Source organism: Uloborus diversus, chromosome 2 (genome assembly GCF_026930045.1).
Source record: "Uloborus diversus isolate 005 chromosome 2, Udiv.v.3.1, whole genome shotgun sequence".
Classification (NCBI taxonomy): Eukaryota; Metazoa; Arthropoda; class Arachnida; order Araneae; family Uloboridae; genus Uloborus; species Uloborus diversus.
Window position 1 is genome coordinate 193,069,290 of NC_072732.1, and position 19,857 is coordinate 193,089,146.

The 19,857-nt window shown below is 31.3% G+C and overlaps 1 protein-coding gene across 1 annotated transcript in view; it reads right to left on the reverse strand.

Moving 5' to 3' along the window:
* The window catches only part of LOC129217599 (growth/differentiation factor 8-like), a 28,882-nt gene extending 16,066 nt beyond the window's left edge, over positions 1 to 12,816 (reverse strand). Inside the window, exon 1 of the mRNA XM_054851924.1 lies at positions 12,437 to 12,816. Within this exon, the coding sequence (XP_054707899.1) occupies positions 12,437 to 12,779 (343 nt within the window). The 5' untranslated portion in view covers positions 12,780 to 12,816. The remainder of the gene's footprint in view (positions 1 to 12,436) is intronic.
* Between the last annotated feature and the right edge of the window lie 7,041 nt (positions 12,817 to 19,857).

A 19,857-nucleotide genomic window follows, 5' to 3' on the forward strand; every position in this document is an offset into this window, starting at 1 on the left:
TACGCAATTAAAGTGGAAAGATTGCACGTAGACATTTTTTAGTCATCAAATTAAACAAAAAAAGTAACAGATAAATTACAATATTAAATCAAAATAGTAATATTTTTATACTTGTTTAAAATTTATGAATAGAAAAGTTTGCATTTTTCATAAAAGCTATAACAGTGACATACATTTTGCTGAAAAAAAAAATAGCTATGAAAAGAGCAAGGTTCTTAAAACGCAGGTGCAATAAAGAAACTCAATATTTACACCAAGTTAATAACTGAATACATATACTACTTGATATGATGTTTGCACACATAGTATTGAACAATTGGATTGTTTAATCTTTTATGAAGCTTTATAAACAAGTTCAAATTAAATTTTTCAATTTAACAATAATTTTCTGAAATTTCAAAAATTGCATAATAGAAAATCCTTGAAACTTTTCGATAAAAAACGAAAATAACTTATTCATTGATTTTATATAAATACATAAAAATAGTTACTTACAACAGAAAAAAAATAAATCGCTATTAATGATACAAAAAAGATGGCAATTTACGAAATATAGGTGAAACAAGTATGAGAAATACGCAAAATGACATTTCTTGACCAAAATAAATAATCGCAAAATATTTAAGAAATGCTTGAAACGACGAGGTAGGATTAGGGGGGTCACCTTCTGATTTTGGAGTAAATCACACTTCGGCCCCAACATCTGCCTCAATTTTGTAGTACAGAACAGCTACCTCCAATGCCTCGGAAGAGATCCTGAATTTACTTCAGCACTTCCGAAAAAAAAAAAAAAAAAAAAAAAAAAAAAAATCAAAAGTCCCTTTGATTTCCGAATTATGTCACCATTCAAAACGTCTTTAATCAATTTCTTACATTAATGCCCTAAATTCTTTCTAAACAATAGATAAAGTTTGAAAAAAAAATCTCCAATTTTATGATAGTGTTAGTTTTAAACAACTCAGAAGTACAACTAGAGTTTAATTTCAGAAATTGAGGGAGTGGGAGGAGGGGCACGAAAGTGTTCTCGGTAATTCAAAAAATAGTCGTAAAAATAGAGTTCAAAATAATAATAAACATTGAGCAGAAAACCCTTTCAAAACTTGCACCAGAGTTTGTTTTGACGTGCAATGGCGGATTTAAAATATAGCAAATGTTGCAATTGCGCGAGAGGCCCCATAACCATAGGGCCACCGAAGGAGTTACAAAAATGCGAATGATAAATGTTTTACAACTTCTGTGATCCTCTAAATGTATTTCGACAAGCCCCAAACTTGTAACTCCGCCGAAGCGATACAGAAAAGACTGCATTACTGTGATTCATATTACAAATATCGAAAAATTAAAAATTACCGTCGGTTCAACGGGAATCTAATAAAATGACACAAAAATCAGTTTCGCCATCTCATATTTGTTTCCATGGTCTCCAATTCGGCAATATATCACCAAATGATCGTCAGTCTGAGACGCTATATAAGTTTTGCATTGAAATAAGTAATTAATAGCCACAAAAAATGAGTAAAGAGGCTTTTCAGAACACCCGATCGAAAACAAAAAGGGAAGTGCACAACTGGAACGTCCGCAGACCCCACATACGAAACTGTAACCTTCTACAGATTATCATTTTTGAGTTATGACTTATGACAGATACATACGTACATCCTGCTGCAAGAAACAGCGCAATAATTAACTTGTTTGGTACCTGAATGTAGTATTAAAAACTCTTCTAGGGATGACTAAAAATAGAAATTCATACTGAAATTTAAGTAAATAATTTTTTATGAACACAACTCCATTTACTTTGTATTAAAAAGTAAAACAGCAAAGGTCCTTTTTTTTTCAAAAACATCGGCCAATTCCGTCGGCTTTTCGATGTTTTTTAAGACCGATGGGACGATGTTTCCCGCAAGTTAGCATCGGCCGCCGATGCCGATGCCGATGGCTAAATTGTTGAACCATCGGCGCCGATGCATCGGTCGAGTCCTAACATTGACACCCGAGGACATTTAAGGCAAATATAAATCACTCGGTGAATTTGCTTCAATCAAACTTGGAAAAAGCTCTCGACGAAGAACATATTGTAGAAAAGATCTTTTTGATTTAAACAATTTTTCCTTCAATTTTCAACAGTTCAAAAAAAAAAAAAAAAAAAAAAAAAAAAGAAAGAAAGAAAGCGTCTACGGAAAAATTTATAGATCCCGATCTTAAAGGCAGGCTTGCTTCAAACAAACTATGTTGGGAAAAGTTCTTGACGAGGAACATGTATAGAGCAGATTTTGTTTCTTATTTAGCTATTTTCATGGTATTTTTTGAACAATTAAAATTTTTTTAACACTGACGACAACGCAAAAAATTATTTCTTGGCCCCCCAAAAAAGTGAGAAAATATTGTACAGATTCTGAATATATCCTCAATTTTTTGATTTCTTAAAATAGAAAAAAAAAAAAAAAAAAAACCTATCAATAAAATCAAAATACACTATTTCGTTGACTTTTAACATTGACGCTAGTGATAGATATATATGACCGAAGGAACTATTCATTTAAGAACTATTTTTAATTTCACCAAAAATATATCTATTTAAACCTGCTAACATCTTTTTAATAACAATTTTTATTTTAATATATTTTGGTTCACAACATGTGAATTCTCACCTCCGTGGCATGTCACACACCTGGTGTGACTGTTTATGTTGCTTAATAACTTGTTTAATTAAAAAAATATATTTATTTTCATTTATTATTCCTTTCACAAATGTCTCAAACACTAATCGTTTAAGTATATTTAATTTTTTTTTTTAATATTGTGCTTTATTCGTTTTAGTATAGGATAAGGTATTATGTCACAAAATAAATTATCATCTCCGTTGCCTAAACATACACACAAAAAAAAAAGACCATTCCCCATTAAGAGGTGGCAGTAACAACATGACACTTTTTTTTTCCATCATACAAGGGAGCCCCTTTGTTTATTTTCAGTCATAATGAAGTTGTGAGATTTTTGTTGAAAAACGAAGTGTGGGAATTGTGAATTCTCACCTCCGTGAACTTGAATTTCAGGGATGTAAATTTCTGCAAAAAGAGAAGTGAACACGTTTTCATATGCTTAACGTGTGCAGATTGTAGCAACGAATTAAAAAAAAAAAAAACCCTGAAAAATGTATCCATTAGGCCTATATTAATGGAAAATTCCTCACCTCCGTGACAGACCTTATCACTGTCATTATTCCTGAGGTGAAAATAAATGATAGAGGGGGAAATACATCAATTTTAGGCATTCTACCAAAATTATAAATTGCCAGTATATTCTCAAATTTACTAATTTGGAAATATATTAATATTATGCTATTTCACATTTGAATTAAAAGAGTAACTAAAAATTAAGCCGTACTTTGATTAAGAGCTTAATATTAGATTCACGATAATCAATAAAATAGCTCATTGCTTGCACAATTAGCAAAATTACTACTTTGATATTAAAGTGATCTCTATTTTCAAACACTAAAAGTTTTCTTCCTTTTTTTATTTCCGTGAACAAGGATTTTTTTATTATTATTTTTTATTTATGAGTAAATAACTGGAATTCAGCTATGCCATTGTTTATAGTTACTTCTATTAAGTAACCCTATCATGTAAGAATGAAAAAAAAAAAAAAAAGTTTCGAAATTTAAAAGTATTTTCGTTCAAAAGTTACACTTTCTGGAGAATGACCCATATTTAATACAATATTTTGGTAACGACGGAAAAATAAAAGCCGAGGCGTTTTAGTTTTACTCGTAAAATGAGCTTAACAAACGTTTTTATTTTTGATATAATGCGTTTTTTTAATGCGCTTTTCATTGTTAGTATTTTTTTCTTTTTTTTAAAGCGATTAAAGATATTTTATAACAAAAACTACACTAACTGCATTGTTCAAAAGGTGCTACTACTTTAGTTGTTCGGTTATTTATTTTTTGCAAATCTATTTCCTCATATGGGCGAGACATATTTTGTTTTTAGAAATCAGCTTAAAGTTTTCAAACGGTATGTTTGACATAATTTGCAATCTTAGCTAAAATACGGTAAGGGAAGGACATTTATCTATAAGCTGATAAAGGGTAATATTTAAAAATGCTAGTAGAAAACAAACTATTATTTATAGTTAGTAGTCACATTTAAAACATACAGTGGCTCCCAAAAGTGTTCGTACACTTTAAAATTTTTAGAAAAACCAAAATAACGCGAAATTGAATTCGAATATGAAATCCAATATTTTTTCACGTCATTCCTATGTCATTCTAAATAAAACCCTGTAGTTTCTTCAAAATATTGACGGATCTTCTTTTTGAAATGGGTCAAAAAACGAAGAGACAGAGAAATAATACACCACAAAAGTCATCGTACACTCAAATATTTTCGAATAAATTCATGGTTAAAATGATCATATGTCGTTTTTTTTATTATTATTTTTGCATTGTGTTGACCCTTAAGAGACATTTGGCTTTAATTTTTTTGTTTATTTATTCCTTAATATTGTGCTTGTTACTTTAAAATGGCTGGTATTCGTAAAAATCCACAAACACCATTCGAAATTTGAATTTTTTCTTCACAGTGGAGGTAAATTGGTTTGAAGTGAATTTATTCCATTCTAAAGCAAAGTTCTTGATAAAATGCTTTAAAGAAAGGAATCGTACCGAAAACAAGGCAAGAAAAGGTCAACCAGCAAAGTTGACAAAGCATGATCGGAGATTTACAGTTAAAAAAATTATGAAAAATACACATTTGAATGCTGTAACAGTTTCTACAGAGTTAAATGAAAATTTTTACATTTAATTTTCACCTAAAATTATTCGCCAAGTTCTCTGATTAGCTGGATTAAATGGGAACTCTTCCCGCAGAAATTTCTTGTTCGTGCGAAAAACAGAAAGCTTACGCTTTTTGTAGCAAAATAAATGATAAATAAGCTCCAAAGCGTTTTGGAATAACGTCTTACTTACAGATGAAATTAAATTGAGCATTTTTGGTTATATTGTTGTATAATTGTCAATAGAAGAAAAAATGAGGAACTTGATCTTAAGAACTTAGTTGGATCAGTTTATCAGGACGGTGAAGGGATTCTTGTGCGAGGGTGCATATCAGTATCAGGACTTGGTAGTTTGGAATTTTTTGATGAAATAATAAATCTTGCTCTTCATTTAAATATTTAAAAAACCAATTTTAATTCTTAGCCAAGAATTTGGTTATCAGAAACAACTTTGTTTTTTATCAAGATAACGATAAGAAGCACACGGCTTTCAACGTTTGCGTCTAGTGCCTCAAAAATTGTCCTAAAGTTTAGAAAATACCCCTTCAATCTCCAGATTTGAATTTAATGTAACATATTTAGAGATATCTGGAGGCTAGATAACGAAAATACGGCTTTGAGACGAAAATAGAGCTAGAAACAGTAAGACTCGAAGTGTGGTTGAACACTTACTCAGAAATAACGCAAAAAGAAAGAAAGAAAAAAAAAAGAATGAAATCTATTCCCAGGCGTTTAATAGATGTTGTTGATACTTCATGATATTCTACTAAATAAAAACTTAATAAAAAGTTAGGTTATTCAATAAAGTATACACATTTTTTAAAGTGTACGAAGATTTTTTTGTGAGATAAAATTTCCGGCACTTTTTGGTTTTTGATTTTTAAAAAAATAAGTTTAAATATTTAAAAAAAAAATCATGTAGTTTTGTAGAAAATTGATCATAGATCTTATAATTAAATACCTATACCGAAACAATAATTGCAACCAATGGATAGGGTCCTATTTCATTGAAAGTCGTAGGTGTACGAAGACTTTTGGGAGCCACTGTATATAAACAATATTTGAGCAAAAATTATAAGTGCTTTTATTTAAAAAATAAATTTTTATTTAAATTAAAAAAAATGTTTTGTGATTTTATTTCTTCGATTGTATGTGATGAAAATCATGAAAACTACGCTTGAAATTCCTAAGCATGTAAAAATCATTTTGGTATGACATGTTTGTGATATGACAAGCTAATTCAAGCAGAAACATTTGCTTACAAACTTAAAATTTATATTGGAACAATACAATATTGAAACTGCTTTCAAATTTGTTGCCACAAGTCACAGGAAAGGACTGTTGAGAGCACTGATTTAACTGTTAAACGTACAACGAAGAGATCAGCAAATTCCAAGATCAACTTGAATATTACTCCATCTTTGTGAAAGATCAACTTTCACAAAGATGGGGTAATATCCATTCTTATCTTGACACACAAAATATGCACTTTTTGAACCCTGTAACAAGTTTTGTTACTGAATACAGTAAGTAATTCAACAAATCTACTCCAACAAATCGAAGAACATTTCATTTCAAAGTCAACAGACTGAGGACAGTTAAAAATAACGTCAAAAAAAAAAAAAAAAAAAAAAAAAAAAAAAAAACTTTTAAATAAATAAAAAAAAAAAAAAAAAAACCGCCTTCAAAAAATACCCAGGAACTGAAAAGCAAAAAATAACTGATTACACTTACATTCTATTTCCTACTCAAACATAGAAATGAAATTTATTTTACAATTCCAGTACAAAAATCAACTAAACTAAACAATAAATTGTAAAATAAACACTGATTTAAATTACTATACTCGGTAGGGCATTGGACTCGGGGCCGGAGGGGCTCGGGTTCGATCCCCGCTGGTCGAAGACCCACCGTCGTCATTAAAGGGGACTGGGCGACGTTAAATATGCTCGTGGTCTCAATGTCCTCCAAGTGAAACGATACCTCTGGGGGTGCTAGTATCAGGTAGCTATTAGCTCTTGGACTAGTTCTAAATTCTCATTAACTGTTCGATCCGGTGATGGTGCTGCCATCTATCGGTATATAAAATAATGGAGGCAAGGCACTAGTATGCAGTCCTCGACATAAATACAGTTGTAGTCAGTTGTGACTCTTGAATAGAAATAGAAATAGAAATTACTATACGATGAATTATTTTAAATACCTAACTAATTATATACGATCTCTTAATTTTTAATAACCTTTTGAAGTCGGGGCCTCCTATAAACAACTACATAACGTAACTGACATCCCACCGAATCCTGAACTAAACACTAATTTAACTATACGCGAAATTAGTCTTTAAAACTAAACCTCTCAGTTACGTTAGGTAGTAGTTTGCGAAAATGAATCATCCATGTGCCGCGAGAATTAAATATCGTTCAAGAGAAAGCCAAAAGCTTAGGTGTGAAAATACACCGATCACAGCAACACCACGTGACCATGACGTATGAAATTTAAAGTTTCTTGGATTTCTCTGGGACCCCTTATCAGATCCAGACCAAATTACAATGGGACCATCTGGGAAGTATACCCTTCCAAACAAACAAACAAACAAAAAAAAAAAATGGTCCAGTAGTTTTGGAATAATTCGAAAGCACACATAAAAAGCCGCAATACGAAATCATAACCTCCTTTTTTGAAGTCGGTTAAAAATAAAGATAAAGCTGCATCAAAAACACCAAATCCTAAAGAATATGCCAAATGATTCATTAACGTTTGGACAAGTTTTGTTAGTTGGATTTAAGGGAAAGAAATGAACAAAGATCAATTATAGAAAATAAAGGAATAGAAATAGCTTGTTTGAGAATGCATATTAATGTGGGAATGATCTTTGTATTTCCTGAGAAAGAAGATAAATGTTCTATTGAGTATTTAAAGAATTCAGAAGTGTAACAGATGGCTCAGGCATTAGATATCATTGTTTCTGACTGCTGTATTAGCTGAGTAAATGATTTTTAGTTGAAATTTACTAAGTATATAACTGCTTTGGACTTCTTGTCCTTCCGTTACTTTTAACAAATGCATAATTTATATGCTTAAAATAATTATTTTTTTGAAACTACAGGTGAAATTGTAATGATTGAACACTTCCGTATGTGCTCTAATTTTTATACAATTTTCCCTTTTATAGTTTAGCTGAACTTTTGGGAAGAACACGATAGCGTGAAAATCATGTCGCAAAAAAATCCTTCCGTTGCCGTTTTTTAAGTTTGATTTAAAAAAAAAGTTACTGACAGAAAAATTCTTGGCTTTGGCTTTTTTAGCAATTTACTATGATGTGTATAAAACTCTATGCATCAGTTTTTAAAAAAATATGTATTTTAATTTGCTGACAGATAGAAATCCGTCGATTTTTTTTTTTTTTTTTTTTTGTAAAAACCGTCCTTCTGTTACCGCTGGAATTCACCACTTATTAAAACAAAAAAAAAAAAAACACCATCAAACCTGTGTTTTTGATTTCAATCTCTATGAGTCTTCCTGCTGATAAGGAGTAAGATTTATTAAAAAATATAAATATCACGGTAAATGTGATAAATGCGGTGATTTTGCGCAATCCCAAATGATTGTTCACAATCCCCATTAAAATTGGTAACTGATAAATTATTGAATATTTAGCCATATTTATCACATTTACCCGTTAATTTATACAATCACCGACTCGTAATATGTACTGTAATAAAAGTCGATAGTTAGCCAAAATTTTTTCATTTTGCTCAGCTACTTGGCTTATTTTTATGGCGCATAGTATCTCTACGCGACGAGGACGTTCTGTCGGATGCACTTGTCTGCGTCTGCGAATTTATTGACCATGTTAGTAAGAAAGTAAGACAAAACAACGTTAGAAGAATCACAAATTTGCAAATTACAGCAGACACGTGTTTCGGCGTTACAGGGAACTCCTTTTTCAATGCAGAAAATAATGAGCATATAAAAGACATCCGGATGGATGTCTTTTCATCCATAGCTCATTACTTCATCCATAGCTCATTACATGACTCATGCTTCTTCTAACGTTGTTTTGTCTTACTTTACTGTTCAGCACAAAGGTATTTATTTATCTCATGTTAGTAGAATTTTAATTTCAATTTAATACTTTAACTGCTCACTAAACCAAACCCAATTAAACTGGATTTTGATTATTCCGGATAACCATTTATATGTACACTATATAAATAAAATGCAATTTAGCGTAATAATGAATCTTTGTAGGCCATATTTTTTTTGTTATGCATTTTTAAAATGTTGTCTTCAGTTTTATGTTTTTTATTTTCTTGAATTCAAAGCAGAATTTTTACTGTGTACAGTAGTTTGTTCATGTACCTCGGCTCAAGTTTTCGGCTATTTTGTTTAAACCGTACTTTTATTAATTCGCACAACCTGGATCCCCTATTTGTACAGATTAATGAGGTTCTACAGTATTTCTGATGTGCTGGCTAGACCTTTTTTTGTGTGTGTGTGTGGGGGGGGGGGGGATGTTTGTTTTCTCGTTTTTATAGAGTTTCTAATAATGGCCGATATGCTTCAGCGTTTCAATATCAAGTTTTAGTAACTGTCATGAACTAAAAAAAAAAAAGTATATAGGTCTTTGTTTACGGAATAAAACTATGAAGATTCGTTAATAAAGGTGAATTATAGTAAAAACAAAATCAATGGAAAAAAATAGTGGAAAAAGTTCCGAAGGGTATGGTAGACTAAAAAGATATGACGTAATGACAGTTCTGTCAATGTTTAAAAACTAATCTATCCCGTAAATAAGACAGCTACAATGTTAGATTTTACGTGTATTTTGAAGAAATGTTTACCGTAATTCATGAAGCACATTTATCATTAGGTCGTGGTGCCAGAAACAGAATATTAAACGAGTCCTTAGGAAAAGGTACATAGGTAATATTACCAAAGCAGTTTGTATTTTTAAATATAATTTACAATATATATTGTACGCAAAAAAGTATGTTTTATGAAACATCTAATGATAATACAGTAAAAGTGTGTTACTTTTACTCATTGATTTAGTTTGAAATATTACTGTATGTTTTAACAGCCATCAAGACGTTTTTCTCTCCCTTCTCTGGAATTAAGATCTTATTCGGAAAAAATATCCGAATTATTTACATTCTCCATTACAAGTCGGCGATTGTAGCGGAAAAAAAAACAGTAAATTTGAACATTTTTACTAAGTGTAATGGTGATTATGTCATCCGGGGCGGCAATTTGTAGTACATCGCCACCAATCGCCTGAACGCCCTAAGAAAAAAATGTTTATGCAAACATAATGTTCATAAAATTGTCAGAAATGAATTTCAATTTCTGTGGTTAATTGAAAATTTACATTAAAAGACAAGTAAAATTATGAACGCATTTCATAAAATTGCCCCCGCAATACTGTAATCAATTTTCTTTAAAATTCGATAAATTAAGCAATTTAAGATTTTTTTTCGGAGAAATTTATCAGAATTGAAATATTAGTATATTTTTTATAAACTATTTTGAGTTTCATCCCCCTCTTCCCAGAAATGTGTAATCTGGAGTGGACCTAAGTTTGTTCTAAGATATTTAATTAAATCAAAGCAAAGACAGTTTAATTTCTTTTTTGATTGAAATATTTTTGCAAGCTTTGATAGATATCAAACCTTGTTTTAAATGTCAAAGTAATTTTTAGTGTTAAAAATATTATTTTTTTGGAATTAAACTCTCGTTAATCTACAAAATTATTTAAATTTATTACATTCCCCATCACGAGTGGGGGATTGCATAAATAAACCGGTAAATGTGATAAATATTGAGTAATTGATCGCATTTACCAAGTTTATTGGCGATTGTGTATAATCACCGGTAATTATATTCAATCACCAATTTACCACATTTACCGTAACATATATGTGTAACATTTCACCTTAAGAGTGAACATTTTGTATATTCACTTCAAGTATCACTTATTTAAACAAAAAACACCATCAAACCTGCGTTTTTGATTTCAATCTTTATGTGTCTTCTTTCATTCATGAGGGGGGTCATGCCTGCCTTGGTGTTGGGTCAAGTCTCCCTAGCTCTAGGGACACTTGGACATTTGATCCATTTGCAGACTTGACGAATATAATTTTTTTGTACCATTTCTACTCAGAATTATGCTATTATTTTTAGCCATAATAATGCGCAAATTGTCAACCTATTTAAGTATTTCTTTTATTCCGTTTTAACTATTCTAAAAAATTAAGAAAAAAAAATGGGTCAAGTCACTAGTTTCCCCTAATTATTTATTTAATAAATGTACACCATTTTAAAGTTTGTCTCAAGTTATTCATATCACTCTCCTGGCCTAGAAAGTCGTAAGGAATTTTTAATCTATTGTACTGCAACACTGTTAATTCTCATCATTTTACAGGATTCCTTTACAATTTTTTGAACAAATTTGCTTACTGTTTTTATTGCAATTTTGAAGTTTAAATCAGAGGTATGTGGCAATTATGCTGTCACTCTCCTGGACAACATTTCTGTTTTTATTAATAAAGAATAAAAATTCTACCTATAGAGTGTGATTAAATTAAGAAGTTAGAATAGAAATGTAGCATTCTTAACTTTTATATAATTCTAGGCTTATGTAAGGAAAATGTTATTCTCCCGGAGACAAAAAAAAAAAAAAAAAAAAAAAAAAGAGGCATTCTCGGAAGGAAAGGTTTTCCTTAGCCAAAAAAAGGTTTAAAAGAATAAAGATTCAAGTTCAAATTCATTTGGACAAATAAAATAAAATAAAAATAAAATTGCAATAATTAAATTTGTGATTTAATAAGTTGAGTGTTTCCATTATTGTTTCTTTACATCGATGAATTTATTTCCTAAATTTACCTTATTTCTGTTGGAAAAAATTAATTCAAACATACGTATAGCAATAATTTCAGAAATTTACGTTTGAAAAACGTTGGATGTTTCATTTAGTAAATCGTCCATAGATAAATATTTATTTACTTCTTCAATTTGCGACTTATATCTGTTTTAATAATGTCATTTAAATACTGATTAATAAAGTTGTTCTTTAATAAGGTTGAGTGGTCCTCTTATTATTTCTACACTTCTTAAATTTGTGATTAATTTCTGTCTGTGAATAAATAATTTAACATTTAGCGCGAACAGGAGTGCGCATAGGGGGAGATTATGGCACAAGTTGCGCCATCAAAACTTTTTTCTTGGGGGGAGGGGGGTTAAAATCTGTTAAATTAATTTATTTGAATTTATTTATTGATTTATTTTTAATTCAAATTATTTATTTATTTTATTTTATTCTATTCTGTTTATATTTTATTTCATTTATTTATTTAGTTTGTGTGTGTGTTATTGATGTAGCACAGAACTTTTCTAATAAAATAATAATAACAATAATAAATAAATAAATAAATAAATAATATTTAATAAAATATTTTAATATTGAAATTCTTTCAAAAAAGAGAGCTACAAATAAAAAAGGGAAAGAGGGTTGAGATTCTTTTCTTTGGGAGGGGGGGGGGAGGACTGCGCCATTGAACTTGGGGAAGAGGGGCACCCCTGAGCGCGAAGGTCAGTCATTAAAGTAACTGCGAGTTAAATTGTTAATAATTAAAGGACAATTGAAACGAGCACTTACTGTTATTAGGCAAGATAAGGACGTCATCAATTTTTTCACTGAAAACCTCTGTCTCTGGCTCACTCTCAATTTTGTCCTTAAAGTCAGATATGATCTTTTCTCTCAAGTACTTGGGGATGTATTCCTTGTTTACGTTTGGCGGAGCATCCAGTTTCAATTTCTGCAAAATCTGCGACTTGATGCGTTCGATCCTAATGGAATTATCTACTTGTTCCGAATTCCTCCCACAACGGTTCGAGTCCCCGGAGCATACGGTGGTTCTATTTGAGGTGTATCTACCATTGGAACAATTCATAAATAGAAAATAAAGAAAGAGAAGCGTGCAGCCGATCCTGACGAGCATTTTGTGTTTGATTTGTAAATATGCAAATTACTTATTCCTTTTATATGCGTCCTCCGCAACATTGTTCTTTCTTTTCCCCGGGGACGGAGAAAAACAAAAAATGACGTAACAGTTTCTTCCTGTTACGAGACATACATAAGACCATGACGTAAGGTCCGCAGAAGAGAAGCGGACTCATCCGACATTTTGGTTCACCGCTAATACGAATTTTTTCGAAAAAAAAAAGTATATTAACGTTTCTTATTGATGTGTTGAGTCTTGATTGATCTGTAATTTCAGTGCAAGTACAGTCTCAAAAGAGAAGATTTTATGGATTCAGATCGAAAACAAGTGAGGAAATTTTTTTTTTGCAGGATCGATAAAGACGCATAAATAAATAAATAAAACTTTTGTATCCAGACTTGTTTCAAGTAGTCATGGTGCAAAGTGAAATAGCGGGGCAAAGTGAAATGGTTAAATATTTACTCTGCTTTTAGCTCCTACTATCAGGTATTACTTTAACTATGTAGTACCATATGCAGTATATTCCAGTCAGGAAAAAAATACCACCGAAGATTAAAGCATTTGGTAATACAGGCAATTTTAAAAAATTGGTACTCATATTGTAATATTTTGTTGTAAGTCAAAAATTATTTTTGTTACTATAAAAGGATAAAGTTCTTGTTATTAACATTTTAAGTATTAATTGAGACCTCCTAATATTCAATGCAGTATTAATTTAGTTAATATTAAGCTTATTTGTATTTTAAATAAATTGTACAATTAGTCAAGTACATGCTGGGCAAAGTGGATGGGGCAAAGTGAAACAGTTAGTTTCATTTACTCACTCAATCATTTAATATAAATCACTTACGTTTTCATTTATTAATTAATTCATCTACATTCCTTCATTTAGTCATTCACTTATTTATTTATGCGTTCACTTATTTTCTTATTCATTCATTCTTTTACTCGCTCATTTATTTTTCGTCATACGTTAATTGATTTATTACTTTAATTTTTCGTTTATTTTTCATTATATTTTCATTTATTCATTCAACCTTTTATTTACTGATTCTTTTGATCAAAAATATGTTTTATAATCGAATAAGAAATGTTTCATTAGAAAAATATTTTATTTTTCACTTTCCCCCCCATGAAAAAAAAAAAGTGAAAATTTTCTACTTTTTTAGAAAACTCAAATTTATTGCCAAAAATACAAAATAGCGTTTCAACGCAAGTTTTAACATAAAATACAATGTTCTTTCTTTGTGTACTTTAATTTCCAAAACAAATTTCTGATTTATTCATTTTGAAAAAACTCAGTCGTCTTAACCATTTTATTTTGCCCCCCATTCCCCTATATGTAAATGCACCTTACTATAGTCGCTCGGTGTTATGTTGAAAAAATAACCAATGAAAAGTTGAGTAAAACACACTTTCAGCAAATCTAGTAAGGTAACTAATTTCTTGAAACAAATAATAGCTCCCCGAGAAATATTTTCCCTAAAGAACCAATTTTCATATCTAACTTGTTTTAAATGTGCATGAATGAAATCTTTTCCTTTTAATGACTGAAACAGGATAACATTTATTACACTTTACGTCTGAAGTTTAGACACCAGTTTTCTTCAACGCGGTTTTTGGACACATAATAATATTGCCACAAAGCGCAATCCGACTGAAAAACTTAAAATCCCAGGGGCTCAATCGGCAGAGAGCTAAGCTTCAAACCCATCAGACCCCGGATCGAGTCCCGGCAAGGACGTTTCAGGCATATTCACAACAAAATTGTATATTTTAATGAAGAAACAAGATTGTAAACAACAAGAACACTAAACAATACTCGAAATGCGTGGGTTGTACACCGATGTACTCAGTGATCACCTCAACGCAGTATACGTAGCAAACGGATAACGAGAAAGAAAGCTGGAAGAGAGCATGTGCGACATTCCGTCTCACAAAAAGGTAACGGATCTAAACAGTTTCAATTTTTTTTAATAGTATTTTTATAACGGAACTTTTAAGAAAATAAACTATTTTTCATTGCGCAGATCAATGTTTTGTTCGATTTACTCAAAGTGGAGTGCTATCGAACTTCAGGTTTTTCCTTTTCTTTTCTTCGTGACGCATCAACGAGAGAATGCAGCAACAGTTGTTGAAGCCCGCGTTAAACAAAACGGGATCTGAATCACTCTTGGAACCAAAATGGCGGACGTCGGAGGTCGTGTCTTTTGCGCAGTTGGTTCTGTAACGAGACGTTTTTTATCGGCTGTGATGTGTCGTTCACTCCTCCCGGTTATTTTTCTGAGCCAGACAGTGCATGACTTGGTGATAATTTGCTCCTCAATTTAAATAACCTTCTTGGTGCCCTTCATGGAGCCGTCTCGTCGTTAGTTAAACGAAAGTTTGACCCTGTCCGAGGTAGCAATTTATATCCCTCCGCTTGTCAGCCAAACCAGTGGTTAGTTTCATTGAATACCTTTCTTTTTTGAAGATTCGCATTCGTTCGCCAAGAATGGGAAATGGACGTCGAAGCGGTCATTAAAGAACTCCGAATGCAAATTAGGATGCGGCGGCAGAATGGTGGGATTTATGTATCGAGTAAAATCATCTGTATCACCTTCAATTTTCGTGTAACGGTTTTTTTAACATCTTCCGTGTTGTCGCTTCACGGTTAAACATAAATAATAATGTATTCCATTTCATTTCATGCATTTCTTCAGCATACTTTTTTTTTTTTGGAAAGTACAGTTTTTAAATCACATGAATGAATGAAACAAAGTAAAACGATAAACGTGAAACGGATGATATCTTAGTAAATCTGAAATAAATAATGTAATTGTTCTTTAATGTTCTTTCCTTTTCGGCTGCTTTTCCTCAAAATTAAGGAGACGAAATTAAAATTAAAAAGAGAAAAAAGATTAAAATAAATAAAATGAAAATAAATGAAATAAACACGAATCGTAGACACAAAAAACTCTTCTCCATCTTGCCTTTTTCTTACAAAATAAAGCTAAACAGATAAATGAAAATAAATAAAAAAAATAATACAAATGAATATAAAAATGAAAAGGAGAATTAACTTACACAAGCAGAAATAACTAAGTGTGAATAAAATAAGCACAAATAATACAAACGCTCTTTGACGTTCTTCCTTGGTCTCTTTTTACTTTCCCGCAAAAAGTATTACAGCAGATGTATCTTTATCTTTATCTTCTTTACTAATAATATAAAGCTGAAAGTCTCGTTCTCTGGATATCTGGAGCTGTCTCTCTGGATCTCTGGATATCCGTTACGCGCACAGCGTCAAGATCGTTCTGCCGATTTTCATAAAACTTTGCATGGTGAGCACTTCGAAGCGATTTTCTGAAAGTTCGAACTTGTTCTTTTTCTATTCCAATTTTAAGAAAATTCTACCGAGCAAATTATCATAGCATGGACGAGTAAATTAAAATAACGTGGGCAAGCAAATTACCATAACGTTTGCGAGCAAATGAACACAGCAAATTGGCGAGAAATTCATCAACCAATATTTGTAAATATACAGGTAAAACAAATGACCTTTTAATTTTCAGCTACGGACAAAGCCGTGCAGGTACGACTAGTAATGAATATACCGTGTTTCTCCGAAAATGAAACCATGTCTTATAATTGTAGCAAATGAAAAGTAAGGGTTTACTTACATGTTACTATGTCTTTTTTTTTTAATGCACGATAATTAACATTTGTTCATTCTACAGGGTTCGTACGCTCCTTCAAAAATCCTCCAATACTCCTTCATTTAGGAAATTTTTTTGAAGGGCCCTTCAAACTCCTTCATTTTGGTTTTAACTCCTTCAAAACTCTTTCTTTGTTAGTTCAAGACTACATAATCTTTCTCTATGACAGTAATTTATAATACTTTAATCAACTACTAACTTCGTCACAAGGGCGATTTTAATGTAGTACAGTCGAGCCTCCATATATCGAACTTCCATGTATCGAAATTTTCTATACATCGAAATCCTAGCAAATTTCAATGTTCATTACATAGAAAAATTGTTTCTATGTATCGAAAAAATCTCCATATACCGAAATTTTTTTCGAGACATTCGTAGATTTTTTTTTCCTCATTAGACTGTTTGTCTCATGAAAAATAAAGGTTAGGGGAGAAAATTATGTTTACTAAAGGTTGCTAAGAAACTCATAAGAAATCTGGGTTTGAGGGGTGTGCAGATAGGTCGTTGTTCCGTTCTGGAGTTCTTAAATTCCCTCAAGTTTATTTCAAATCTTAGTTGTAACCAATAACACTGTAAAATCAGTTTTAAGTTATCCTTTTTGTCTGTTGATTATCATTCCTAGTCTTTTTAGCTTCAGTAAAAATCATTCAAGTTAAGTAGATTGATTTTTTACTTTTCTCTCGATTACATTGTCAATACGAAAATCCCCCTATGTTGCGAATCAAGTTGAACTGCCGAAGAATGAAGATGTATGAAGGTCCAAAAATGTAATTTCTGCTAATTTTTCAGTTATTAACTTTCGTTTAATCCGCTGCTCGTATAAATTAGAAATTGGGTTTCATGCACGAAAATTAGCTTTAATGTAATGTTTTAGGAGACTTTTATGATAAAATAAGATTGTTTCTATATATCGAAATTTCTATATATCGAATTTTTTCCCGGCAATTTGCTACTTTGATATATGAAGGTCCGACTGTAATTTCGTGCATTTATTGTTTTTTATATAGATGTCATTTACTAATTGATCATAGTTAAGTCATAAAAGTTGAAGGTGAAAATAGTATTAGATGATGAAGGTGTTTCATAAGTGAAGTAAGACATGCTTAAATAGCATTTGGCTATTTTTTCAAGTTTTATGATTATTGTTTTTCCCTCCGTTACACTCTCAGCAGCAGAAGTCAGGTTGTTTAATTATTATTTAAATCTTTAAAACTACATAAGCAGATGTACTATATTAAGTGGTTGTGTCAAAAAAAGTAATTGTTTATTAACTAGCAATTATGATATTGTAAAAAGGGTCTTCCACAAGTGATGTCATGATTTGAGGAGGAGACAGGTTCATTAAATTGTGTCAAGGGGAAGAGAGAGGTTGACAAAGTGTGACATCACACAGTTATTGTTTTACTGTTTGTAGAAAATATGTCATGTGTGTGTGTGTGACAAGAGTAGGAGTTAGGTGAAGTGTGACTCTAAGTGATAAAGGTGGAAGGGGGTCAAATATGCAGAAAAAAGTGACATTATCTATAATGACAGCCCATTAGTACTCCTTCAAAACCTCATTTTACTCCTTCAAAACTCCTTCATTTCATTTCTGAAATTGAGTACGAACCTTTCTAGAATCCTATTTTACCTTTTTTCTAGAATCTAGAAAAAAAACACACTTATTCTGGTTCAAGAAGCATGTTTTTTCGAATTCAAGAAAAATATTTATTCAATTATAAAGCACTTATTCCCGATTAATTAACATTCCAAAACGCGGATCCAGGGATGCGTTTCGAGAACCTCAGATTGAGATATTATCACGGGTGAGCCGTATAGCTCCTATTGCGCCGGAATCTTACACGTATGATCAGGATCGGACTGGCTAACTTTTCCTATCGGGAAAAATCTATTCTGGTCCAACTTTTTAAATAAAAAATTAAAGTATACAGCGTCGGATCCTCAATTTTTCAGAGGAGGAGCAAAAACATGATGCTGTAGCTCTTGTGCATCTTTCTTCAAGTTTCTGTCAAGTTTCAATTTTTGTTGCTTACACATTGTCCCTTTTCTGAGAGAGTTGGCAATGGGTGTAATTAGATAACATTTTTTTTCTTAAAATAAATAAATAAATAGATAACCATTTAGCGTCACACGCTGGTCCGTGATTGGCAGAGGAAAAGAAATTCGAAACACCAGCGCTCGAATACGCTACCTTGCGGTGATTTATATAACTAAAGAAAAAGGTAAAACATTGCGTTCCACGTGTGTCTGTTGGTAAACATAGGCAGTTTGTTGTGAATTTTATTAACGCATTCGATGTGTCTTATATTGCTTTCAGCAACAGAAATTGTTTCGTCTCTTACTGGTACTCTCGAGCTTCCCAAAATAATGTTAGTTTTCATTATTTCCCTCTAAAAATTGAGTTGATTGTCGCAAATGGCGAAAGCGTAAACGCAAGAAAACTCTGGATTGATAAAATTCGCATTTGCAAGAAATTCACAACGAATTTGCTCGTCTGTTCGAAGTTTTTTTTTTTTTTTTTTGAAAGAGGATAACGTTATACCAGGTAAAATGTTTTATTGTTTTGTGTGAATTTATAAGATTTTTTTTTTAAATATATCTTTGGATAACATTAGCATAAGAATTAGTATTTTCATCTCCACCTAGTTTTAAAATGATTAATTTAACTAACCCTATTTTACTGTAGCATTTAATTGGAATGGACAGTATGCAATTTATTTTTTTTTAAATTATCGTAGAACGAAATAAATAATGTTTAATCGAGAAATAACGCTTAGGATTTGCAAAAACAAAAGCTGAGAATTTTCATTGCCAAAATAGTGTGCCATTTTCACTTTATTGCTTACATCAGCTTAAGAATATCATCAAAAGTTTGTTTAGGGTTATAGTTTTAGTATTGTGCAAGCAAAGAACCCTTGGCGAGTTTTCGCATGTCAGTTATACTATTTTAATTTTTTATTACAAGTGTATTAAAATGGTAGAAATATTACAGAATTCGACAAGTTTAAAGAAACGATGGAAGATCAATCAAAACGAAAACTACCACCATACATCCGTGAGAATTTTATTGATGATTTGCATAGAATGACAGAATTAAATCATAATTCAGAAATTAGAAACATACGAAACAGAAAAAATCAAAATTAACCGATTCGGCAATTGGGTCGTTTCCAAAATTTTAAAAGTATTTTTTTTCTGAAAGAACATGCTTAAAAACATAGGATCTAATTATGTTTTAAATAATTTGTTTAAGTTTAATATTTAAAAAAAAACTTAAATCGGTGCGCTTTCATTGTTTACATTTGTTGCCGATGACATCACAAATGATGAAATGCCATTCTGTGTTGCCATTCACAGAGCAAAGTATTTAATTCGTA